Source organism: Gouania willdenowi, chromosome 4 (assembly GCF_900634775.1).
Source record: "Gouania willdenowi chromosome 4, fGouWil2.1, whole genome shotgun sequence".
Classification (NCBI taxonomy): domain Eukaryota; kingdom Metazoa; phylum Chordata; class Actinopteri; order Blenniiformes; family Gobiesocidae; genus Gouania; species Gouania willdenowi.
The window spans coordinates 27553587-27580810 of record NC_041047.1 but is presented as its reverse complement, the minus strand read 5'-3'; the positions used below and the strand labels follow the sequence as shown (position 1 = coordinate 27580810).

At 37.5% G+C, this 27224-nt stretch overlaps 1 protein-coding gene across 1 annotated transcript in view; it reads left to right on the top strand.

The window, feature by feature from the left end:
* The window catches only part of polrmt (polymerase (RNA) mitochondrial (DNA directed)), a 66603-nt gene extending 40143 nt beyond the window's left edge, over positions 1 to 26460 (top strand). Inside the window, exons 12-21 of the mRNA XM_028445307.1 lie at positions 334 to 456; positions 3088 to 3267; positions 4291 to 4377; positions 6406 to 6519; positions 13223 to 13275; positions 18645 to 18743; positions 19040 to 19112; positions 21360 to 21451; positions 25078 to 25151; positions 25895 to 26460. Of these exons, the coding sequence (XP_028301108.1) occupies positions 334 to 456; positions 3088 to 3267; positions 4291 to 4377; positions 6406 to 6519; positions 13223 to 13275; positions 18645 to 18743; positions 19040 to 19112; positions 21360 to 21451; positions 25078 to 25151; positions 25895 to 25944 (945 nt within the window). The 3' untranslated portion in view covers positions 25945 to 26460. The remainder of the gene's footprint in view (positions 1 to 333; positions 457 to 3087; positions 3268 to 4290; positions 4378 to 6405; positions 6520 to 13222; positions 13276 to 18644; positions 18744 to 19039; positions 19113 to 21359; positions 21452 to 25077; positions 25152 to 25894) is intronic.
* Positions 26461 to 27224: the final 764 nt, after the last annotated feature.

Below are 27224 nucleotides of genomic sequence, written 5' to 3'. Positions count from 1 at the left end.
AGCAACACCCTCCCACGCCCTGGACCAGGCCTTCATTGTACTTTTTGAGACATACAGTATTTGGGACAAGATTGTATTAAGGCATATGTTGTGAATTGACATTCACAATTAAACAATACGTTTATAAATGTTGATCCTCTGTTACTGTCTCTCGTGGGATTTTTTTTTCTTCTTTTGGTACTTTAATGTTTTTTCTTATATTGTGGAGGAGGGTTTCACCTCCCACTCCTTGTACTGAACTCTCTGTCTGTGCTGATTGTTATTGTTGTTTGTCTCGCCTGTCACCCATCACTCCTTTCATTTTTTGCACCTGTTTTGTCTCTCCTCCCTTAGGACGGCTCGTGTAATGGTCTCCAGCATTATGCTGCCCTGGGAAGGGATGTTATTGGGGCCAAATCAGTCAACCTCATGCCCTGTGACATGCCTCAGGATGTGTACAGTGGAGTGGCTCAGCAGGTCAGCAGCAGAGTTGTTTCCATTTCAAATGTTTTTTTTTTATTCTGTTTTTTTTTTTTTTTAGAACAGCAGAGTTTTGCAGTTACACAACAGCCTAGTGAACTACAGCTACAGGGCACATTCCAGTTCCTTATCTGCGTTTTGTTGCGAATGACTCACCGTACCTCACAGTGAATGATAGTCTGAGTATTGAGACAATCTTGTTTAAGAGTAGGTCTTGCATTTAAAAGTGCTCCGTTTTCCTTTACCGGGAACTATTCCTTTCTCACTTGTACCGCCTCTTTGGTTAAGTTTAGATCCAACACGAATCTCGATAACAACTTGCTGTGTGAGGCTAAAAGTGATTTAGTGACTCCAGGGGGAATTACGTGTGTTGCATATATACAGTAATCATATATATACAGTATGTAACATTGTCGCCAGTGACTATGGCAGAGTAGATGGGGTTGTTTGCATGTTGGTATTGTGAAAGTTGCTGGGGGATAACAGGTCTGTGAACACCTGCCTGCTCGCAACATAAAACTTACAAGTAACAGTGGCAACAGCCATGTCTCATTAGGCTAGGGCTGGGCAATATATTGCCATTCAAGATATATTGAGTTTTCTATTTTGGCGATATGGAAAATGACATCGCCTATATCTATATATATATATATACATACAAACTGACTTGTATCCCCTTTATTTTTTTCCTTTCATAAGGAGAAATGGATGACCAAATGTACGTTGTTGTTGTTTTGTCTTGTTTACAAATGCCTATAAAAAATAAAGTAAAAAAAAAAAGGTAGATATAAGTTTTAGCGACATGGATTATTCTGACTTTTGAGTTATTTATGTCATATAAAGATGTGAGAACAGCATTGTCACCCAATTGCAAATTCCCCACTGGGATCAATGGTTTACTGAATCTGATCAGGTTTATTGATTAAGTTTTGATCAACTTAACCTAATTTAAATTATCCTGATGATCTCACTCCAGACCGTAATGATTAAACAAAAACAAATGGACGCTAGGATACATCAGTTATTTCACCACTAGGGGTCAGAATATTTGACAGTATCAGAAGTAATCAACAATCTACAATTATTCAGACTCTACAATCCCTGGCATCGATGGTCTCGTCCACAACAACAGAACAACTTTTCCCACAGATCTTCTGTAGCTTTGATGAGATGTTGTTCAAACGCTCCATTTGACTATGCAGCGTTATTTTAGGAGTCAGTGATGATTTGCGTAGTTTTTTTTGGCAGTTTAGACGCTATTTTGCTTGGTTTAGGCGGTGTCTAATGTGGCCAGGATGGGAGAGGGAGGGCGTTGCACCTAATGAGCACTCCCTGGAACATTTCCCCATAAAAAAAGCCTCACTGTTTCATGCTGATTTTGTCCATTCCCACGTTCAACAGTGGATTCCGTTTTCATTGGTCAATTTCGTGATTTCGTCCGCAATTCCGTTCGCGTGGATTTATTAGGGCCCTAATATATATACAGTATACACTGTACTTTATAGCCTATTTTGTCTTAAAATACTAATTTTAGGAGTAGTTGCTATCACTACTTCTCAGCAATCCATCAAACTGTGCTTTTCATGATGTTCTGAGTGCGTCCTAACCCAGACCTTCCCCTAAACAAGCCTGACTACAGAACTCACTCACACGTGATAATGAATGACAAGGCGCTGATTGGCTGAAAACCTTTCAATAAAAGCTTTCCTTGGGCTGGTTATTGGATGAAGAGCACCTGGGTGGGTGGACCTTGATTAAAATGTGGCGCAGCGGTGACTCGGTGCTCATCCAAGTACCCCTGGCTGCAGCGCACAAAATGGGGCGGGGTCGGACATGGGCTGTCCCTTATAGAAGAAAAAGCCAAAAGTGGCACATAATGTGGAGCTGTTAGTTAATAAATGTGCCTGTGTGGCATTTTGAATCAGCAAATTCAACCCAGAATTGTCTATCTGGGAAGACTTTATTTGAATTAAAAATATCAAAATTAATATTGTATATTGCCATTTTGAGAAAAAAATATTGAGATATGAGTTTTGGTACATATCGCCCAGCCCTACTTTAGGAAACAAGATTCAAAACCCTGATGAAATCGTCTTCTATACCCACCTATGTGAAGATGTATCTGTTTACTGACAGCAGAAAGTACAGGTACAGACAGCTTAGTACTTGGTTCATTTAACCTAATACATGTTTTATGCCTGTGGAACCAGGACAAAACATCATTTGTCATCATTTAAGACCTGTATCTTAGGGGCATCCAACTACTAATTCCACTTAGGCTGTTCATTTATGGAATTTCTTGATCGTTTAGTATTTAGTTTCTTTTTCTGGTTGATTAATTTCATGTTATTTTGTTTGTTTGTCTTATAAACAATGGACAAAGTCAATATTTTACAATCACATCCTTTTACGTTGGCTGTTGTTTTGGACATTTTGCGTATGTTTTACGTGTACGTTTTAGAATGTTTGTGCTGGTGAAGGTTTTACAACAACAAGTAAGCAATTGGTCAAAGTCACCTGTGTCCTATAGGGTTTTATGGGTAATTCCACCATTCTCAAAGGTTTTTGTCAACCTCTTTCTTTAATGTGTAGTATTTATATAAATGTGTTTTTTTTTTTTCGTCCCAGGTGGAGGCGTTGAGGGTTCGGGATGCACGGTCCGGCCTGAAGGTAGCGAAGGTGCTGGAGGGCTTCATCAGTAGGAAGGTGGTCAAACAGACAGTAATGACTGTTGTCTACGGGGTCACACGCTTTGGGGGTCGACTCCAAATTGAGAAAAGACTGAAGGAGATTGATGAGTTTCCAAAGGTACTGGCGAGTGAGGGGGTTCCCTCACACCCTGCCCCGTCTTATTTTTAGCCCTCTATCGCCCTGTTATGCCCCATTCTGCCCCATTCTCACAGTGCTCCTCCCCTGACACAAGACCTCTTTTATATAGTTGCTCTTACACATCATCTTCTCAGGCAACACAATCTCACTCTTGCTCTGAAGTCCGATAGTGATGAGGAAATGTAATAATACATCAATCACATTTTCCAAAGGCCTTTACTCTGACTTCTCCTTGCATTTATCTTACTGTCATTAGAATAACCCGAATATTGTTAGATGTTATGCTTTACATTAGATTGTGAAAAGATTTCAGTAACTTTGACCTTGATATTGACTATAGAGTCAGACATCAGTGCTGCTAAGTGAGCTACAAAGAGCAAGCAGATACTTCTGTTTATTGTAGTAGTATGTTTTATTCATGGTCACATTGCAGATGCTATAAGTTCCTATTACCAAAGGCTTAGAGTGCTAGCCAGCAATAAATAAATGTGATACCCGCTGCGCAGCACAGCTGCAGCAAATCTATTGTTAGTTGGAAATCAGTGCACTTTGATTAGGTCGATCGTATTGGGTCTTTGATGGCGACACGATGGCAGAATGGTATCATTAAATCTTCTTACTGCCATGTATTGTGTATTTTCTGCTTGTTTTAGCTGAATCCATTTTCCTGTATTGAATCTATTGATTTGTTTGATATTAATTTTAAATCATACAGAACAAGTCAAATATTAGGTTCCATTAACAATCTATTTGAAAAAAAGACTATGAACACACTATGTAGTTTGTTGTTTAAATATTCAAAACATTATTCTGAATCCTGAAGTATAATTGTCACTGATGGGCTATGGAAACAAGGACCAATCTAAGGGTTTCTTTTAACCACTAAGTCATTGAAAATAATAATAACAATAATACTTTCTAAAAGCTTGTCACAAAAAAATAATAAAATAATCCTATTTCAAAAATAAAAAACTAAAACGAATATCTGTATTTGGTTTCCAGGACCATGTTTGGGAAGCATCACATTACCTGGTGCGCCAAGTGTTCAATGCCTTAAAGGAGATGTTTACTGGGACCAGAGAGATCCAGGTGAGTGTTTTTCTTAAATGTTAGATTTGTTCTATTTTAATTATATGTATTTTTTTTTTTTTTTTTTGCAACTACGGTATGCATTTGCAATTGTGCAAGAATTGGATGAGATAACCAGTTACATGTTTTTATTAAACACAACATTTTAACATTCACAGTGCAGAGTGGAAAAGTACTGGTATGTGAATTCCTGGGCTAATAAAGTCGGCCAACCTGGAGTGCAATGGGACGAGATTGGAGGTGTTGGTTAGAGCCGCCCTGACCCAGACAAAACACACACGAGTTATGAGTTTACTATTTTTAGAAGGCATTGCTTGATGTGAACCATGTCTCGCAAAATAAAAAGCTCTCAGAAGAGCTACAGCTGAGAGTTGTTGACCTGCATGTAAAGGGTTACAAAGTTATCAGTTATCAGTCCGTGGTCACACAGATTGTCCATAAATGAAGACAGTTCAGTGGCTGTCCTGTATAATGACTGAGAGCACAGCTCAGATAGCTCAGTTAGGTGAAGAAGAATCCCAGAGTGTCAGCTAAAGTCTTAAAGAAATCTTTGGCACATGCTCACATCGCTGTTGACAAATATACGATAAGTTAAACCTTTTATAAAACTAAGTTTATTTTTTATTTTACAGATCTCTACATGACTTTTCTTCCCTATAATAAAGTATCTGAATACCGTAAGATGAAAAATAATATGAACACACTTTGAAATTCATTTAAAATTCATTTTTATGGAAATCATTATTCACAAAATGTCGAAGAGCGATTAGAGTGAACGTATTATCCAAATCTACAACTCAACTACAAGGCAGCCGTGTTTCCTTTACACTCTTTTAGCACCTTCAAAATTAACATTTCTCAGTTGAATACTTGAAAATTATTTGCTTTTTAGAACAGCATGAAAAGCACAGTTAATGGATTGCTGAATGCGTCCTTACCCAGACCCTCCCCTAAGCAAGCCATGATACAGAACTCACTTACACATGCTGTCCTTTACAGGACAAAAATCAAAAAGTGGCAGTTCAGCTGTTTTTTGATAAATATGGCTGTGTGGTATTGTGCATCAGCAAATTTATTCCAGAATTGTCTCTCTGGTATAATAAAATGCATAGATATAGGCTACATGGTGTTTTTTTTATTTCAGAGTATTTCCTATGAATAATAGGACAGTATAGGTGTGACTCGTGTGTGACCCAATGTTTTTTTAATCAATAACTGGGTTTCCTCAGTGTTGTCCTGAGAACTGCATTCATTCATCACATAGATTGTTATTGTAGTATACATGTGCACCTGGAGGGCCATTGTACATACTTCTGACAAGCAGAAGGGGCCGTGTGCGTGTGCGCCTGACATTTATATATAGGTCGCATTCTCTCATTTTTCAACAGGAAGGTTAGGTACATGTTGGAGAGGGAAAGGTATCTGATCAATGCCCTGTGCTGTCAGGCCTGACCTCTTCTATTCTCTCAGTACATTTCTCATTCATTCTGTCAACACTGCTCCTCATTCCACTCAAGCTCTGTCTTCTCTTTATTTTCCCTCCCAGGATTCCTCTAAAGGAAGGTGATTGACTGATCAACCCCTCCCTGTTTCTTTCTTTTTCTTGGTTTTCATGTCATCCTCATTTCTTTATAAGGAGATGTGGGAAGATGACAAGGTTGTTAATGAATTAATGAACTTTGTGCCTTTCTTACAAACCTGGTTGTGTGCACACATGTGCATGTGAACGTCTTTGTAAGATATTAATAGATTCTCCATTCTTAGAGATAAAATTCTTTGCACTGTTGTGTTTTTCTTTTAAGCAACATCTCAGCACCTGTTCCACTGTAGATCTGCAACAGTTGTGCATTGCTCTTAGAAAGTATAACAGCATGAATGCTTTTAGTGGAGCTCTACAGTAGCGGCAAAGAATCACGACCAAGTTGCCTCCATGACGTGGCCTTAAAGATTTCTTCCTGTATGTTGCAGCAGGGTTCTGGAAAGTTTCTTGACATGCCCATGAGTTGTGCCATTATTTTATCTGTGCAGGACTGGCTGACGGAGAGTGCCAGGCTGATCTCCAAGTGTGGCCACACGGTGCAATGGGTGACACCTCTGGGACTGCCCATCATTCAGCCTTACCATCGGGCACGCAACCAAGGGGTAAGTTTCAACCAAAGCCACGTGTACCTCGCTTAGATCAGGGTTCTCTTGCAAATTTAACTACATCCATAATTTGTCAAGCCCATTATTTGCCAGTTTAAACATTTTTTTCCTACTTTTTCTGCCACTTTTAAGCCAATATTGACACTTTGAACCCTTTTTCACCAATTTTTCTCAATTTTTTAGCCACTCTAATTAGCAACTTTCAACCAATTTCTGCGTTTTATAAAAAATCCCATTTCACAACCTATCCTATCATTTTTGGTGACTTTTAAACCATTTCATTTTTACTTTAAACAATGATTTGCATCTTTAAGATGACTATATACTATGGCTCAAATAATAATAAGCATCCTGGATAACAGTGGATATTGTTCAGATAAAAAAATAAATGTGGGGGTACAGTGAGGGTGCCTAGTCTCTGGCACCATTTTTGTTTTTAGAAGTGTCTTTCCATAGTGAAATTTTCACAATTTAAGTGTCATTTAATTTTCAGTAATAAATAAGTGCAGCTTCCTAGACATTAGCAAAGAGCACTAGTGAACATTGTAATTTACAGCTTGGCTCATTGTACTCTCCTGGCCACCCTTTCATTCTTTACCATGACTGTATTAACTCTATAGTAGCAGTATATTACATTCATATTTTTAACTCTTGAGCCTTATTTTGGCACCATAGAAGAATCGGCAGGTGCTCTCAAATGCTAAAGCTGGGCCTTCACTCAATGCCATCTGTATCGCTAATCCTAGTGACATTAGTTTGTTTCCTCTTTATTAGCCATGTTGAAAAGCACAAACATACATTTGTGATGACTGGGAATTCTGGTCCTTATGGTCTTTCACTGTTCCAGTAATAAAATCACAGTTTAGAGCAGAACTTGTAAATTAATTGGTCTGGTCACATAATTGGGTCATACACTCACTTTCCAGTGTAATGGGGCCTAAGCGAAGAAATTTAAACATTTGCTTCTTTTTTAAAGGTAGTTTATTGGTTTGAATAATTCTGTACCCATGACTTTTAAAGTATTGTTTTTGTATTGTTTGCCTTTGGAAAAGGTGATTGCAATAACATTTATTTAGACTGCAGTTATTAGTCACCTTTGACAAATAAAAACCCAATGTCTACATCTGACCACCATCTCTACTGTCTTTACTCATTCATCCAAAACCACCAGAACAAGTGCTGATGTAGCCCAGTTAACTGGGAAGGAGCTGAAGGAATAGTCCTAGAAAGAGAAAAGATTGAAACAAGATAAAAGTAAAAAGATAAGTTTATTAAATCACCATAACTATGAACCTCATTTGTGCAGCATTGAATGGATAGCATTAGGTTGGCAACACTGTTAGGTGGATGTTTAGGTCTGAGATTAAAAAAAAAAAAAATTAAAAAAAAAAAGATGACGTCCTTCCAACCAGGACAAAGGATTTATAACATTTTTTTTCATTTAACAAAAACCGATTTTTTTAAAGTGACACCAACTCTTATTTCTTTTTTCACACCTGCTTTCCACAGAATGTCTATCTGTCAATACTGTTTCAGTCGTCTAAATGCAGGACAAGTGAGATGTCACAGGGCCTAAAGCACTGCTGGCTTTCTGGGTAGATTATGCAGGCCTCAATGGGTTTGGTGTTGGAGTGCACTGCTGATTGTGCTCTTTGATTGCATTGAGTGGCTTTAATGGAGCCCGACATCACTGTTGGAGTTATCTGCCTTAATGGGGATCTGGACATTGAGGCAGATAACACTGCCAACATTTCTGCAGACAGTAACTTAGTAACGGTGTGTGTGTGAATGCTTCATACCAATTAGGATGCATGCGTCTTATTCATGCCAACATTATCCCTTGATTCATTTTTATTCACATGTATTATAGAATAAACTATTCCATTAGGAGAAACACCCTTTGTCAAAATGGAATTTTAACTGTATTAAATGCAAATGTTCATGTACAGAAGTGTAAGTAGGAGTGAAAATATGTCTTTCTCAACTCTAATGCTTAAAATCAACAACAAAAACCATGGGCTTAACCTGAATTGAAAGTATCTTGGATTCTTTTAATGACCAATTAGAAAATTGTTTAATCTCTGTTCAATCCTCAAGGAAGATCCTTATCAAAGATTAAGTCAAGAAATAATTTCATACATTGAAAATGAGGGTAGAGTTAATTCAGCAATGTAACAGAAGAAAATAACAACAAAAGGCATTTGTTTTAAAGCTTATGTAAAAAGTCAGTTTAAGCTAAATGTTTGACCTTGTGTTAGAATGGAGAAAACTGGTTTCCCTGCACTGTTTTGTAAATCAAACCAAGATTACTACAGGTTCCCCTTTAATAATTTTCATTTATTTTCATTTATTTTTTATTTAGTTACTTTGTGTAAAACAGCCAAATAAAATTGAGAGAGCAAGTTCGACAGAGTAGGTCCTCCCTGTTTTTCCTCTCTTTTTTTTTATTGTAATGAGTTTTTTTTTCTTGTTTTCTTTATCCCCTGCAATAATTCCCTAATCCAGTTGCATCATGGGACAACAAAGATGAAACACTTCCAAAGAGGTCACCTTTTCTGTATGTAGCTGGATTAAATCGAATCTCCCTGCCTCCTCTCTGCCTCTTAAACCCAAGGCCACTGTGTTTTTCAGGGTCATTAGTAATTAGACTCCAGAAAGAATAAGGCAATACAGTGCGATGCACAGTTGGGAATGAAATACTGTACCTGTTTTCTTCACCATCAGATCAGACTGTAGAAGGCCTACATGTGTGGGTAGTCGGATTCGTGTTTGTTAGACATTTCAGTGGCCAAATGCTGACTTGTGTGTTCAAGGATTTTCCATTGCTGACAGAAGATGAGGAAATAACTGGAAGAGAGAGCAGCTGAATGAAGCAGTAGCATACATCAGGGAGCGACCTAACTGGATTGGGAGACGTTTAATCGGATCAGAGGTCACTCTGGCTCTGATTCCCTGTTTATCACATTCCATTTTCCAGACCAGGGCTCAGTGAAATCTCACTCACAGTGGACAATACCTCAAGGGAATCATCAGCTGGATTGGCTAGATTTGACTGGATTTGTGAGTTCATTGTGTGACTAAAAGCTTGTGATCTCATGGCCTCTAAGGGGAAAAATGTACTTTCATTGGGTTTGTGGTAACTGATGCTATCATGTGGCAGATGGTCACTGTACATCATGTCCTTTAAATGCAATTCACTGCAGTTGGGTACAGTACTTAGTTGTGACTTATGGCATTATGAAAATGGTCCACTGATAATAAATATTTCAAAGCAATGTGTTACAAATCCCCAAGTTAATATCTGGCAATTAAAGTTTTAAATAACCTCCCACTACTGTTTAATGGATGATAGTGACCGTAGGTCTGGGACATGAAGAAAAAGACTCTTCACACTTTACATAAAAGGTATTTGTGTTTTTGGCCTTTTGCTATCAAGCTGACGGTTGGGTCTTGGCTGTTTTTCTAGTTTTTGTTATTCTGTGACCTTACTCAAGGTCGTGTGTGACCACTCAGATAACACTCTGACACTTTATTGCTATTAATCCACCTGAAGTACTCATCTGATAAGATTCTAGCCTTAGTTATTGTCAAAGACACCCTGAAGGAAAGAGGCACCTCCACGCCCCGCAAGCCCGACACCGCCCGGAGAGACCCCACAAAGAGTGCACTTGGCAACACCACCCCCACGCCCGACCGCCCCACCCTGATGTATTTGTGCTCAACACGGTGGCCCAGCCATCAACAGAGGGGCCAGGCCCCCACCCGACAGGCCACAATGTGTAAACTCACACACCACCTTGTCATGGTACCTCTCCATTCCCCAATGGGGTGAAGTAAAGTGTCCATTTGGTGTGAGCTTGGCCCATCAATACAGCGGGCCACCAGAGAGGGTAGATGACACAGACGGGCATGTAGCACCGCTGGCCCCAGAGACGCACCATGCTGTACAATCGGAAACGCAACCCCTGGCACCCCCCGAACCATTTTTTTTTTTTTTTCCCCACCTAAAATTTGTGGCCCACTTGAGGTTCAACTGGTCCATATTTAGCCCCTAAACCAAAATTAGTTTGACACTCCTGGCCTTAGCTACTTTATTTAATAATGTAGTAGTAATCAGTTGTTTTTGCTGCAAATCCACAAAATAGGTGTACAAATCAAGGAAGATAATTCTAAGTAGCCATTGTATAATTGAAAAAAAAAAACATTATATAAAGAAATGTTTCTCTATTATAATACATACAATCAAAACACTCTAATGAGTCAAATGTAATTTATTTACAATGTTGAACACAATTTTTTGGGGTTGTAATGACCTAAAATTTTACCATTAAAGCTGTATTCCACCACTGAAATAGAAAAAAGTGTCCAGGGAGCGCTACACTAATGCATTAGCACAACTTCGGTTGTAAACAAATGTAAACACATTAATGGAGTGTAATTATGTCGATGTTGCCATAGTTTCCCGTCATATCTTGTTGATGATAGGACCTTGTTGTTCCCGCCCAGGCGTGGATCCAAGAGTGAGGGACTGCAAATACTTGGCAGTACTTCAATGCTCCCTATGGATCTGGTTGTTTTTCTTCTATTAGAGAGAGTTTTATAAAACCTGGCCTGGAGAAATGAAGAATTGTAGATTCAGCGCTCTATTTCTAATGGTTGGATGTTCTTGTAAAAGCAGCAAGCTACTTTCTCCATGTCTACATGGAAAAGTCATATTGCATTACGCTGTTGAAACCCACTCGGTTGAACAAAAAATAGATCCTGCAGGACTTTTATGAACCTTTTAGTCTACCAAAGCACTCGTCAAGTGGCTTTGTTTGCTAAATTATCAATGAATTACATTTTTCAAGGTTTTAAATTCAAGGATTTGAACGTCCATCAACATATTGATCACGATGAGCTCATCTACTTTACTTCAATACAAATGTTGCAATGCTAACATGGCTATTTTTTTATTCGTTTGTAAGTCATTTCTTATTTCTGAAATGTGATGCTGACCCATTGACTTAGCATCGTGGATTAAAAAATATATACTTTGCCTTGGATTTTATTCCAAAATGTGTTCGATATCTATTATAACTCAATAAAAAAGGACACGTTTAAGTCAAAAAGTTTCATTTGAGTTACCACACGTTTCTTTAAAAGTGCCAGTCAGATCCATTATAATAATTGTATTTTGTAATATAAGGTTTAAGCAACTAACAAACAAAGTTGTATCTGAAAACTGTTTTATTTTTATACCAACCAGCATAAAATTTTAGGTTTTTTTTCTTTCCCTTTGATGGCAAAAATTCTGGTTAGAATAATACAACGATGTTACTAGAAGTCATTTTAATCTTTTGTTTGTTTGTTTTTATTTACCTTTCACTACCTCACATATTTCACACAACAGTTTTTTTTTTTTTTCCACACATTTTTTATTTAATAATCCAGAAAGAAGATTCAAAGAAGTTATCAAATCTATTCATTCTCTTGGTTCAAGGGTAAAAAGAAACACATTAATGTGATGTTTTTCCTATTCTAAAACTTGATCAAGCCATTTTTCATTTGGAACCAAATTACCGTATGTAGGAAATAAAATCACTTACAATATTTACCATGGATAATATTAGTTATTATATAACAACAGTGATACTTTTCTCTGTGCAGTCAAGTTGTCAACTGTCCTATCTATTCTTCACATGGTAAATGCCATCACATGAGTTTGTTGTATTTGGCATTATAGAAATAAAATGTTATCTAATTTGAAAATGTATCATGTAATATCTATCACAAACTATTAGGATTGATTCGTTGAAAGGAAAAAAAAAAGTAAAGCAAAAAAAAAGATTATGGTCAGATCCAGGTATAATTTTTGCATTATTAGTCATATAGCTGATAAAGCAGCCATCTACAATAATTTCTTATCAGAAAAATCCATAAGCCTCATTGATCAAAAAATCAAAGATCATTTGCATGAAAATGTTCTTACATTGTGGGATGTGGTGGGATCACGGTGTTTTATTTATCTTCATTCTGATTTTGATTGAGCAGACATATTATTATAATTGTACATGGATTTGATATATTATTTTAAACATCTCTGATTGTTTTCCTTTGTTTTCTTGTCCCTGCTTGAAAAAAAAAAAAACAATCCCATGAAATTAAATACCAGGAACAAACTAGAACAAAAATGTTGTCAAGTGAATCACTGTCGTCCTTGTTTGGTGACGAAAAACAAGAAATCATAGTAAGAATGAAGTAAAAACATTTCTATGCGTCCGTTTATGGGACTTCACACCCCACAATGCAATGCACATTTCCTATTGGAGTAAATGATGTTCTATCCATTGATTTATGAGGTGTACACTATACGTTTTATTTTGTAAAATGTTTTGTGGATAGCAGCTTTAAAAATGTCTATATGTGTATGAACAATTGATCTGTCTCAGATGGATTCAAATCATGTCTATTAGTATTATCACATTATTTTCATCAAAATGAACATATTGTTGTATTTGAGAAAAGAAACAGATTATACAGGTCCTAAAGATGCTACCAAAAGACTTTATTGTTTTTAATGTGAATTCCTTTTACCAAATAAGAGGAAGGAAACTTATCTTCAAACAAATCTACTAATTTAATAATATATTTGAACTTTAATCCATTCTGATTGCTTTTGACTAACTCTTTGCAACTCATCTTTGTTTTCCCTCTTCAGCTGAGTACCACCATTCAACATATAAACCTCCAGATCACCCACGACTCCAAAGAGTAAGTGTTCCTGCTCCTGTTAGCACTAGTCTTTCTCCTTCTCTTTACGGTCTTTCAAACAATAATTCAGCTCTATTAGAACCAATTAGTACTCTCATGGCAATAATTGACATTTGCAACTAAAATATCACCAGTTATTGAGTGATTGCAAAGACCAGTAGCCAGGACAGAGGAGAGAAGTTCTCTCACTCAAAGTTCATTTTATGATCATTGACTTTTTGGTAAACAAAACTGTCTGAATTTAAAATGACTATTTTTTTTATATATATAAAATGTAGTGGGAAAGATGACAGCACAATAGACACCATTGAGAAACACTGACATCTTATTTTTAATCTATCCTAGAACATGAAGTTTTGTATGCATCTTAATGACTAGTACAGTGCCCATTGGAAGTACTACGTATTCATAAAGTGAGGGTTTAAGTAGAGTTGTCATTATGGCCAAATGAGTATGTGTTTGAAGGTTAGATGTACAAAGAGGTGTACATACTCTGTACTCTGTAGTGTTATAAAGGGGTATATTTGCGGGTTAGTGTATTTTTATTATCTTGTTTGTTATAGTTTTGTGCATTTGTTATTTTGTGTATTTTTGTATAAATATTAAGTTTTGTGTATTGTGCATGCGTGCCGTGTGGGACTCTCCCAATCTAGTTCATTAGTTCTCTCACATACAAGCACGCGCCCATAATCCGTCACAGGTTGTTGAGAGAAGAAAAAACGGTCCTGGAAGAATTTAAAGGAAGTTTGGGATCACGCGAATCATTTTAGCTTTAATAACTTTTAACAGTACAAAAACGTTTTTAATATTGACCTTTTTTAAACCCAAACAAACTGCGACACAGTGACGTCATGACCCGGTGACCCGGAACCGGAAGTAGCAATACCAATACTCATAACCGTGCTCAATACTGAGAGGGAGCCGTAATCTTAAAATTAAAATGAACGTTTTGCAACACCAAATTACTCCAAAATAATGGATGTACACACTTGTGGTATTTGGAAGCCGTTGACAAAGTTTCAGATCCAACAGACACCGTGCCGGGGAGATATTCGCTCCACAAACACACACACGCACACAGACCTTTCTTGCATTATAGTATAGATGCTGCTGAAATGCACACTTTTAGTGGTGTGAAGACAGTTAGCCCATTGCATTTTCATCTCTGCAAAATCATTTTAAAAGGCTTTTATGGCAACATTTTAAAACTCACTAACTTGGATGAATCTGTTTTTCAAGACATTTGGTGCAATATTTTTTTGCGCTTGTGCATGTGATGAAGGATGAAGAAAAAAAGGAATTAGTTTGTTCCCTGTTTAATCCCAAAGCTACGGAATTGAAAACAAAATAAAGGGAATGAAGATTAACAACAGATATGATGTGGGCTTCCAACTTGGTTCTGTTGAAATTTCAACCTAACATCATGTACCACGGAGTGTGAATCTCACTTTCTTCTTACGCGGCGTCCAGGAGAAGAGAAATGTGGTAAAGAAACTATGGTTCAAGCTTTTTAGTTAGACCAGTGTGCATTTAGCAGGGAAATGATCTTGTGTGTGTTCAGTTTCTAAACCCTGTGTAAAGCTATTGGTTTGATTATCAGGAAAAGCCATTTTCTTTCAGAAGCAGCCACATTCACCATCAGCCATTAATAAGCAGTTGCACCCCAAATCCAAGGAAACATGTGTGACTTTCATTTTGTTTCACTGGAGTGGTTTGTACTAGTCATAAATTATTTTACAAGATGTGTCCACTTTAGAAAGAAAAATGGTAAAACAAAATTCTGAGAGGGGGATGGCGTCAGAAAATAAAGAATGGTTTCCTTTATCTTCTCAAATACTAAAAAATTACTCAAGAATAAGCAGTTACACTTTAAGTTTTATACATAAGGCTGACATTACACAGTCATTATCTGTAGGGATGTCCAGATACAACTTTTTCACTTCCGATACGATACCAAAATTGCAACCTTGAGTACTGGCCGATATCGATCCGTTTTCAGCACAAATCATACATACTTTTATTACTTGTTTTGTAGTGTAGACTGTTAGAAAAGGCTTGATCAAGTGATGTTACTCAAACATAGTCAGCAACAGCAGGTACAGTATGAGAAAAACTGACCCATTAATTATTAACCAGTTGGTTACATAAATTTTAACCTTCAACATAATATATACAGTATTTTACAATTTAATAAATATAACATAATATAAATCGAAGATTTTAGATGCATTTCGATAAAAACCGATATTCGTTTTCTGGTTGATATCGGACTGATATCCGATGTCAGTATTGGATCGGGACACCCCTAATTATCTGTCATAAGCATGAATAAGGTGTCATTAAGTGTTGTTCGCTAAATTATGGCACCTTTGGAGCTATGTTGGCATATTCTAGGTTAGGTGGAGAGATCTAGTGGGGTTAGGTAGGGTTAGGGTAACAAACAACACTTAATGACAGCCTTCATAACACCTTAATCATGCTAATGATAGGTGTCGTGTCATAAACTGTGTAAAGGTCACTGCATTACGCAGCGTAATGTCTGCCTTATGTATAAAACTTCAAGTAAAGTGTTTCCAAATAAGCTTTATTTCTGCTTACCGTATCAGGGGTAAATACTTTAAAACATTGTACAGTTAAAAGTACGGTAGCTATCCTACAGATACCACTAATGATTCCCTTGTGAAACAAAAGCATAGGATCTAATTCCTGTTTTGAAACATACCGGTGCCTGTAATTGACCTTTTGCAAAAGCCCCGCCCCCCCTTATTTACTTTTATGATGTCCGTCATTGGTCGTTGGTCTCATCTGTAATAGCTGGGAGAAGTCTACCAGTGCGTTTGGTGACTGTTTTTGGAGCAATACCTGCGCGATATCCTCCAGATCCAGGCAAAGGGGTTACAATATGCTGTGGAGGAATATATTCAACATATTAAAATGAATAATGAAGGGGACATTACAACTATCAAATCAAAAACATACCGGACCAGTCATGCTTCCGCACTGCTGGGTAATTTTCTTTATTATATTGTTTGTATCCTCCTTATCATATCATGCTAAATCCACTTTTTTAGCCCTTAAATGCATTTTGTTGTATATTTAGAGTGTTTAGAAGTACAGAAAAGTTCAAATTAGTCTCTTCAGGTGCTCCGTTGATATCTTTATATTCTGTTTTTCAATCTGTTTTGATTTTCGATTCTCTATTACGTTTTTTGAACAATAACGTCACAGTATTTGCAGCGGAACTGCCAAATTAGGACATCGACTCCAGGCCCAAAACTTCGAGCAATCACCATTTTTATTTCTAGCTTTTATTTTGTAGTCCAAGCTCAAGGATGCCGAAGTTACGAGAGGATAAGTCAAAATGTTGGGTTGTTGGATGTAGTAACCCACACGCTTCATTACACCGTCTCCCAGCATCAGAACCTTTTCAAAGTGACTGGTTGAGTTTTAGTTTTTCTGGAAATGTACCCACATCTGTGGGTAAGGTCATTTTTGTGCGCGCGCAGCACTTCAAGGATGACTGCTTCTGCAATCTCCGCCAGTATAAAGAAGGATTTGCAGAAAGACTTTGTCTGATTGAGGGTTCAATTCCTTCTATCTTTGGAGACGACGAACAGAGCACTTCAGTAAGCTGTAAATAACGCTAAAAAGTGTGATGATAAGACGTCCCTGTCATTGTTTTGTTAGCATTAGCAGTTGCACCGTCTTCATATGTTAGCGCTGTGTTCTCGTTTTAGATCCTTGATGATATGGCCTACGTGATTTAATTTAAGTCTAAAGTTTTCATTAGTCATTTCATTTTGCCGTTTTTGTCTTTGAAAAGACTATTAAAATGCATTTCGTGACGTTAGCTTGGCGCTAGCGTTAGCTCGGTGCTTGCGTTAGCTCACTTGTTAGGGTTCTGCAGGTTCATCTTCATTTTCATCTCGCTCCGCCAGGTCCGACTCTGGTTCGAACATGTAAGGCTGGATGGACAAGTCTTCCGTTGTTGACATTTTGTAAATAACGTGTGAATAAACATTTTCTGCACCGCTAAACAAGCGTATGTCTTCTATCAACTACAAAAATGACCGAACAGGGTGGAGTTGAACCGGGTGTCACCTCTGCAACCTGGAGAGGGGGCGGGGTATGAAGTGTCTCATTTGCATTTAAAGAGACCGCACCAAAACGAGTTGCTCTCAGATGCACATCAGAAAAGGGGTAGAAAAGGGGCCTGTGGAGCTATAATAATGAGGAATTCAGAAACAAGCATTGCAGTTTGCTTTATATAGACCACAACTGTATGATTTATATGTAAAAAGGAAGGATTTAAAACCATATGTCCCCTTTAAATATATGTTTAAACTGTCTTTAGTGTACCAGATATACTAATAATAGTTTACATTATTGCATTTTGCTAAGCTTTTACTTGTTTTTCTTCATCATAATGGTGTTTTTGGCCCTGTGGTAAGTGGCCCTTAAACATTTATGGAGCCCTGGTAAGTACAACCTTGGAGCTATAATAATGAGGAATTCAGACTCAAGCATTGCAGTTTGCTTTATATAGACCACAACTGTATGATTTATATGTAAAAAGGAAGGATTTAAAAGCCTTCTACCACCTAAAGAACATCTCCAGAGTGAAAGGTTTAATGACTCAGAAAGATCAGGAGAAACTGGTCCATGCTTTTATCTCCAGCAGACTGGACTATTGTAATGGTCTTAACCAGAACAAAGATGTCAGAACACATTGCTCCATTTTTATATTCTTTACACTGGCTCCCAGTCAGCCTCAGAATAGACTTTAAAGTTCTGCTGCTGGTTTATAAATCTGTGAATGGGTTTGGTCCAGAATACATCAGTGACATGTTAGTCAGGTATGAACCCAGCAGGTCTCTCAGATCTATGGACACAGGTCAGATAGTGGAGCCCAGACATCACAGCAAACATGGTGATGCTGCGTTTAGTTGTTATGCTGCAAAGAAGTGGAACAAACTGCCAGCAGAGCTGAAGTCAGTATCTAACGTGAACATTTTTAAATCAAAGTTAAAGGCACTCTTTTTCTCTACTGCTTATGATGCAGAGGGATATTTTTGGACATGTCGTTGATGTAATGTTTGTTGATGATTTGCTCAGACTTATGATTTGACAATGACTGTTTGTGGGTGGGGCTTTGCGAAAGGTCAATTACATACATTGTTAGTTTTTATCTATCAAGTAGTGAACATTTCACTTAAAGAAAAGTTGAAATATGGAATTGCTAAAGCAGTCAATGGGAATTATGGACACATTATAAGAAATCATCAAAGAGAGCAGGAAAGTGTTTTCGAGTACAAAATGATAGTCTCCAGTCTCTCCTGGTCTAAGTATGGTTTTCTCTGCCCTCTCAGGAGACCGGACACAGTTAAACAGAAGAATGCTTTCCCACCCAACTTCATCCATTCCCTGGACTCCACACACATGATGCTGACGGCTCTGCACTGCTATAGGTACATCTGTACATCTACCGCCCTGTACTGTTTTGGTTTCAGAGACAAAAAGAGAGGCTCATTCATCACCTTTCCACTTCCTCTGTTCTCAATGAACAGAGTTGTCATCCTGATAGGTATTGACATTTACCAAGCCTCTGACAGGTGTCACTGAAGTGCAGGAAAACCCGCTGTGCCTTGCTCTCAATTTCCCTGTCGGCTTTGTTACATAGCTTGGCTTTAGAAGTTTTTTTTTTTTTCAAAGAACTTTAATGTTTTGCCTCATGCCTCTGTTCTCTATCCTCTGCTTTTCTTAGTGCTGGTCTGACGTTTGTCTCAGTTCACGACTGTTTCTGGACGCATGCCCTCACTGTGGACACCATGAACAAGGTACCACACCTCATTGTCCTAATTTCCTCTAAACCAGTGGTTCCCAATCTTTTTTGTCCCGTATACCCACTGAATTTTTGTCAAATCATGTGTACCCCCTCTTCATATCATAATTACCCTCTGCATAATTTCGTATGCTTTTTCATTTGTGGAACAGTGAGTTCTCCTAAACTCCTAACTGTGTATCTAACATTGGTTCACTAAGGCTTAACCTAAAAATTCCAAACGATTAGTGGAAATTAAAGTGGATTTATTTTTTGACAGGAGTTCCACAGTGTGGATTGGTCATTTCAAATTGGTTTTAAAATGACCGAATTATTCCAAAATTACGGATGCACACACTTGGGGTATTTGGAAGCCGTTGACCAAGTTTCAGGTCGAACTCGCACCGCATCTGGGAGATATTTGCTACACACACACACACACACACACACACACACACACACACACACATCCATACAGACCTCCCTTGCTTTTTAGTTAGATGCCCTTGTATGTGATTACTTCAATAGTAAGTAATTACGACTCCATTGTCAAATGTAGCTAATTATTGTCTCCAATTGTCAGAACTTGATTGTGATAAAATGGCCTCTACAGCATAAAATAATCATGTTTCAATAAATTACAAGAAAATAATAATTTAATATTATTTGTATTATTAATATTAATATTGATTTTTTTGAGCAATAGTACTGTTAGTTTGTGATGAATTTGTCCAAAAAAAATCCTATAAAAGGAATGAGTAACACTTGCCAATTATTTTTAAATTAATTGTTAAATCTTTGACATGACTGTGTAGGTTTTTAACCCACAAACGGAGAATTTGATGTAGGTGTCTGAAAGCTTTCAGTTATAGATTTTTTTAAAGCTAATAACAAAAAATTTAAAAAAAATAATATTAATTGTCAGGGTGCTTATAGACCACTGGCTGATGATTGCATCACCAAACAAACCTGCTGTGCTCTAACAAATGACTGCCAGACACTGCCAGCTGAAACCAGTGTCAGGCCTGAATAAAGTGGACCAGATTAGCATAAAGTCCCAGTTTTCTATCTTCATCTGATCTCAAAGAAGTTATAAGCAATGAAGCGGTTCACGCTCACTCCATTTACTCTAATGCATATTCCGACGTGTGGAGAGGAAATGTGTGCCTTCCTCATTACACTGACACTTGAAGACAGCTGAGTAGGAGCTTCCATTTTGCTTTTAACACCTAAGCACAAAGAAGATTATGGCTGAAAGTGATGACGAGAGACTTGCATTGAATAGGCTTTAAAAGGAAAACATCAAAAATATTAAATTCTGTGAAGGCTCTACGCTAACTAGGGTTGGGGTCAATTATAATTGTAATAGCATAATTGATAATTATTTTTAATTATGGCGTAATTATAATAGCAATTATAATTTAAAAAAATCTGTTGCTATTGTATTCATAATTAAATTGTAATTTAGTTAATTGACATTTTAATGGTAATTGCCAAGAAAATTCTTTGAAAATTGTCAATTATGATTTATCGCAAAACGGGAACCATGTTACAGTTCTATGTAAAGTTCTACACATACAGTATGTAGTTAACAATTATTAAAATATGTTTCATTTCAAGTTTTCACACATTTTACCATTAAAAAAAGAATAGAAATTGAGGAGAATGCCAACAGAAACAAGGCTCAGATGCCCACACCTACAATATTAAAACCTATATTTTCATTGATTAGGAAGCCTAACAAGGTAATCAATAGATAGGCATGAAATATATATTTTTTTTAGTGTATTTTGCAGCTGATTTAGGACCTGTTATAAGAAATGCAAAGAGAAGAGGAAGGTTAACTTTTATTAGGTTGTTTATTGCAGGCTCAGTAATTGTGATGAATTGTAATTTAACTTTAGTAATTGAGAACGTAATTACAATTTAATTTCTTAAGATAAAAAATAATTTAAATGTAAAAAATGATGATCACTGTAATCATAATTAAACATGGGTAATTGAAAATGTAATTAACCCCAACCCTGACTCTAACATGTACTGTATGATTTGTTTTAAAAATAAAGAATTAACACGTTTTTGGTATATACACAGAAACATTTTTTTTAATTAATATTATACAATGTTATTATTGTATAATATGTATTTAAAAGCATAATTGACTCGTCCTTGGTTTTCAGCAAATATTACATAAGCCCTGTTTGTGTCAGAAAGAGGAAACACAGCCAGAGGAAAATGATCAATCTCCATTTCCTCCTGTTAGGTGTGTCGGGAACAGTTTGTCGCTCTGCACAGCCAGCCCATCCTTCAGGAGCTGTCCGACTTCCTGCTGCAGAAATACTGCTCTCAGCCTCCGTGAGTTCACACACACACACACACACACACACACACACACACACACACACACACACACACACACACACACACACACACACACACAGTGGGCTCAGCCGTGCTCCTTAACACCTACAGATTCACATCATCATTACCATTAGTTCCTTCCATCTACAATCCATCCCTCATCGTCTGCTTTTGTTATCTTGTCACGTCATGTGACTCATTCACATCTCTGACTCTGGCTTCACGTAGCACCATGTGCACTTTAAAAGCAAACGCATAAAGCTTTTTGCCCATTGTCAGTTTTCCTAATAGGACACTGCACACTTGAGTGTCTTTATTATTTCTCCCATATCGCTACTGTTTGTTTATTTCAGTTGCTGTTATTGAAGAAGACATGCAGATCTATGAAGTAAATCACTCAGAAAAATTCCAACAGACCTTAATAATAGAGTATAAATGTAATCTTGTAGTTTAGCGGAAAGCTTAGTAACCACTCTTTGTTTGGACCCCTTTTCCCCTACAATCTAACACTCACGTGTCAAACTCAAGGCCCAGGGGCCAAATCCGGCCCTTTAGAGCATCCAATTCTGCCCAAGGAAGAAAGTAAAAATGAAACTCAGCAATATTTGCTTTTCCAGTGCTTATATCAATGGTTGCAGTCACTCTTAATGTTAAATTGCTGAAAAAAACTCTAAATGTTTTCATTAGAACATAAAATTTCCCTTAATTAAATAGAAATTGGTCACAAAATCTAGGAAATTTAAAGTGAAGATCCTGTTGGGACTGATATCCATCATTTATTGCTTGGATATTGTCGATTTCTTACATATTTAGTGTTTTATGTATACGTAGAAGTGCCAACTAGGGCACAATAATGTTGAAATTACTCATTTTCCCTCAAAGAAATTCTGGCCCACTTGAGATCAAACTGCTTTGTATTGAACTAAAATGAGTTTGATGCCCCTCTAACACATGAACACGTTTCCTCTCAAACCGACGCATGTGCAGCATACGGTCTGTGTTTTTTATGGGCTGGAGGCTTAGCAGTAGAAAATATTACAGACGGTAGTGTTTATCTCCATCGAGTGAAAGGAGTTGACTTCAACACGTGATGTGAGCATCATCACCACCCTCATTGTTAGACTCAACACTTCCCCATAACTGCGATATGACAGCTTGTAAAAGAGCTGTGACGTGGAAGCGTGTGCGTGTGTGTTTAGTGTGTGAAGGACTTTGGGTCACAGAGGGAAGCAGCAGAAGGTCAGGATGTCAGTTTTCCTCCTGCTGGAGCGCAGCCTCTCTGAGTCTAGAAATCCTACATTCACACAGACGCCTTAAACTCTCTCTTCTTTAGGAATCCTGACATTACAGTTTTTCTCGATTGATAAGACACTAAGTTCCATTCATTGCACACAGGCACCAACTGACTGCACACATTTCTCAAAAACATAACTCGTGGTTTGCACAGTTTCCAAAATGCTTGCACTCTTTTTGCAAAAGACTAAACAATTTTTTTACTCATTTGAACACACTTTTCACTCATAGCACTAGGGATGCACCGAATATTCGGTGGCCGAATATTGCAAAAAAGTTGAAAGCCGTTCAATTCCACAACCGAGTCCGTTGTTAGCGCTGTGAGCCACGAATCCATAAACATCCCCATTGTTTCCTCCTCAGGTCACAAGCGATGTTAGGTCTCACTGCATAGGCTGGTGTAGCATTAGCACAAAGTGCTAACAGCTGATGTGTGTAAACAATGGGTCCGTGGCTCCAAGCAGTGACTCTCAACACAATCAGCACCAGAAAAAGTAGTGCAGTTTGGGCGTCCAGTAGTGCAGTTTCAATTTACATATATGGCAATAAAGTATAATATATATTCTATATTAAACAGCAGTGTTTGTTTTAGCTGTTAGGTAGTTGGAGAGGGAGGAGCTCACATTCTAGGAGGTGTGTTACCTGCCAACGTGGGCAAAATCCAACTCGCCCATTTAGAGCTGACTTTTTACTAAATGGAATAACAAGGGAGGAGGAAACAGAACTTTTTCAACTTTGTTCCTCTGGATGTTTTATTTGAAGGATTAATATAAATGAAAAACTTTCTTGTGCTTTTTTTGAAAAGCAAAGGCTACTGGAATATTTAAAAATAGTCAGAATATTCAATAATCATTTACTTTCTTTAAAAAAAACATGTCTAAAAATGTATTCTAGGCTATTTATGTACTATTAAAAAAAAATAGTGAAAAACTTAACAACCGTATTTGGTATTCGGCCAAGTGTTTATATTTTATTCGGCTTTGGCCACAAATTTTTATTTCGGTGTATCCCTACATAGCACACATTTCTTTTAAAAAAGGGAACATTAAGAGGTGGAATTTGGACACTGTTTCAACTAAGCTGTCACAATTACAGTTTTTCTCAATTGATAAGACACTGTTCCTAAGAAATAGCACACATTTCCCTTAACACTGCACCCTATTTTCTTTGTTAGGACCTAATTTTCCAAACACACTTGAGTCAAAAGAGCCCTTTATAGTCAAAATTTGAACTTTCTTTTAAAAATGAGCACACACACAGAGGAAAAGTAGCACACTGCACTGCTAAACACAAAACAATGTCTCTCTCCTACTGTGTGTTCACATGAAGTATAAAAAAAATGATACAGTCCTCAAAATTGACGGCTTACAGTAAACACAAATGCAGCCTATGAATGAATCAGATTGCAGTGCCTGACTGGACATTACTAAATAAAAATCATCTTAAAGTGTTGAACACAGTACAATATGCTGGTCAGGCCACAGGATCACGTCAACATCACAAGCTACGTATGAGTGTCTGTTCCAGTCCTGACATGCATCAACAGAAACGTCATCACATGTCAAGAACTTTAATTACAAGAGAAAATATAGCATATTGTACTGTGTTCAATACAGTAATGAAATATAGTGTAAGATAAAATGTATTTGGTAATGTACAGTCAGGCACTGCAATGGCCCCCTATGATTCATTCATAGGATGCATTTGTGTTTACTGTAAATTGTCATTTTTGAGGACTGTATCATTTTTGTATACTTCATGTGAACACGCAGTGAGATCTTGTTTTGTATTTAGCGGTACAGTGTGCTACTTTTCCTCTTTCTGCTCATTTTGAAAACAAAGTTCACATTTTGACAATAAAGTGCACTTTTGACTAAAGTGTGCAGTGCTTAAAGAAAATAGGGTGCAGTATTAAGGGAAATGTGTGCTATTTTTCAGGTACAGTGTCTTATCAATTGAGAAAAACTGTAATGTTTTGACCCATGTGACTCCAGGAAGAGGCAGGATTGCATTCAGGTTCTACAGTGGAGACATTTCTTGGCACATCTTTGCATCAATAAGCAAATATTGTCTGTTTTTTTGTTGTTGATCAGTCATTTGTTTTATGAAGATGTTTTTGGAAACACCAGCGATGGTGTGTCTTTTAGAAATATCTGTCGATGAACATGAGATGTGACATGAATATTTGATTGAAATGTCTTTTTAATCCATTACTTTCATCTGTCAGCAAACTTTAAAGCACTCCAGAGTGGGTTGAAACATCAAAATGTACAATATGAACTTATTCAGCTGCTTCAAACTCTTCTTTCACTTCTCCTCTGTGGCAGAACTGAAAGCAAGAACAAGAAGTACCAGGAGTATAACAGGTTGCTGTCGCTGCTGCCCAGAGTTCCTCCCACAGGTGAGTCCCAACACCTGGACACAGCCACCACCCATAGTGTTCAGTCTTTAGCATTTGGGTTATTAAAGTTTTCATCTCAGATAATGGTATCTTTTTAAGTGTCTGGTTTGCTAATTATTCTAATTGTTTTAAAGCTGATTCAGATGTTCACTTGCACAATGTGCAGCACTTATAAAGATCTCCATCTTCCCAAACGTCTTACATGTCGAGGCCAAATTTCCATCCAAATTAGAAGTACGAAATTATGTAATTTTTTTCTCATTTCGCAGGTAAATTGACCAAATGATTGGCACATACCAATATATAAATGGGGCCTATTACCACATACATGTTACGGGAGCATCAGCTTGTTAATGCTCGTTGAATCAGGCTGTAATTTGACATGGATATTCTATGAGCGGATGTCAAGAACCTCTTTGAGACCTTTTTTACGCGGTGGAACCGAGTCATTTGACTGAATTCTCGGGAACGTGGTACGTTTCAACTTACTCAACTATCTGAAACAGCTCATGTTGATGACGTCATGTGTATCTCTGGTTTCTTCAAAATACAACCTCATGTCGTGTTTGAGTCTGATGACTAAGCCTGGGGCCATTCATGGGTCCGTTTGGTCTGACAAGTGACAAAGGTTCTCCTAACACCTCATCCTGAGACCTGAGAACATCCTAAAATGTAGATCTTCAGTAACAGTAATTGTGTTGGTGAACTAACCCAGCCTGACATCATGCCTCTGGTCCCTGCAGGTGATTTTGATCTCCAGCAGGTAAAAGAATCCACATATTTCTTCAGCTGAGAGGCTCACAGAGCGATGGATTAAAGCCAGTGGAAAAGACAGCAGGAGTTTGACAGCAGAGCAGCAGGGAGGAAGAAACCCTGCAGTCCACACACGACTGACATATGTCTGTCTGTCTGTGTGTCTGTGTGTGTGTGTGTCTGTGTGTGTGTGGAGCTGCTGCAGTAGTTGCTAGTGCTCACACACACTGTGAACCTGCCTGTTTGACTGATGAAGAGGACAGTGGAATAAGTGCATCATCAGTGGATGAACGCACTAAACTACACAAACACTGAGTGATGCTTCTTATAGCAGCTGCTGTGTGTTTCTGTGTGTGTGTGATTTTTGTGTGTGTGTGTGTGCGTGTGCTGACCCGTCTACGTTGTCCTATTCAATCATCGGTTCAAACTTTCACTAAATAGCTCTCCAGGCAACGGCCAAACATGAGTGTGAAGGACTTTTTCTTTCTGTTACTTAAATGAACAGGTGCCACTGTGAAAGAGACGAGTGGCAGTGAATGTGAAGAAAAGCTAATTATTGGACATTTGTACTTAGAAAAAAATAAACCTTTTTTTTAAAATGTGCCCTCCATCTTTTTATGGTTCTTCCATCTATCTCCATGTTGAGATGAAGACCTTCTCTCTGAGACTCTGCAGCAGGTCTGAAGGCTTCGCTCCTCTATTTTTCTGGGCCAGTGCCGCTGCATCTAGAAATAAAAATAGCTAAAGTGCTATCGGATCATTGCTGGAAATGTTACAGCAGCTTCAGACAAAAGGTGCAGCGATGTTCAAAGGCAAATATCAGTCAAACAAAGCTTTCTGGATCCCAATATAATGAATAGGAAATGATACAAACATACAGCAGTATGTGGATCAGACGGATGGATTTTGAATAACATTTAAAATGCGCATAAATTACACTTTGATCAAATATTGTTTTTAAATGACAAATTTTTTATTTTTTTTTTATTTTGTACAGACAAAATACTGAAACAATGGATTGGAATACGAACTCTACGTTAGATGGAAAAGTACAAATCAATTTATCATTTAATAAAATTCTTTCTACAGCCTGGCTGCACAATAAATGTGATAAATATAACACTTAATGTGTATTATTGTAGTAGTGTGTAATTATCTCAGCAGTGAGATTTACAGGAATTCATGATTCATCATATCCTTAATCGCATTAGAAAAGCAGGGATGATGCACAGTCCTGATACTTGCTTCCTCATACTCTTGTACTTAATTATGAGAGGCTTTTTAAGCTGCAGGAGTTTACCTGTGGGGTTGGATCATCAC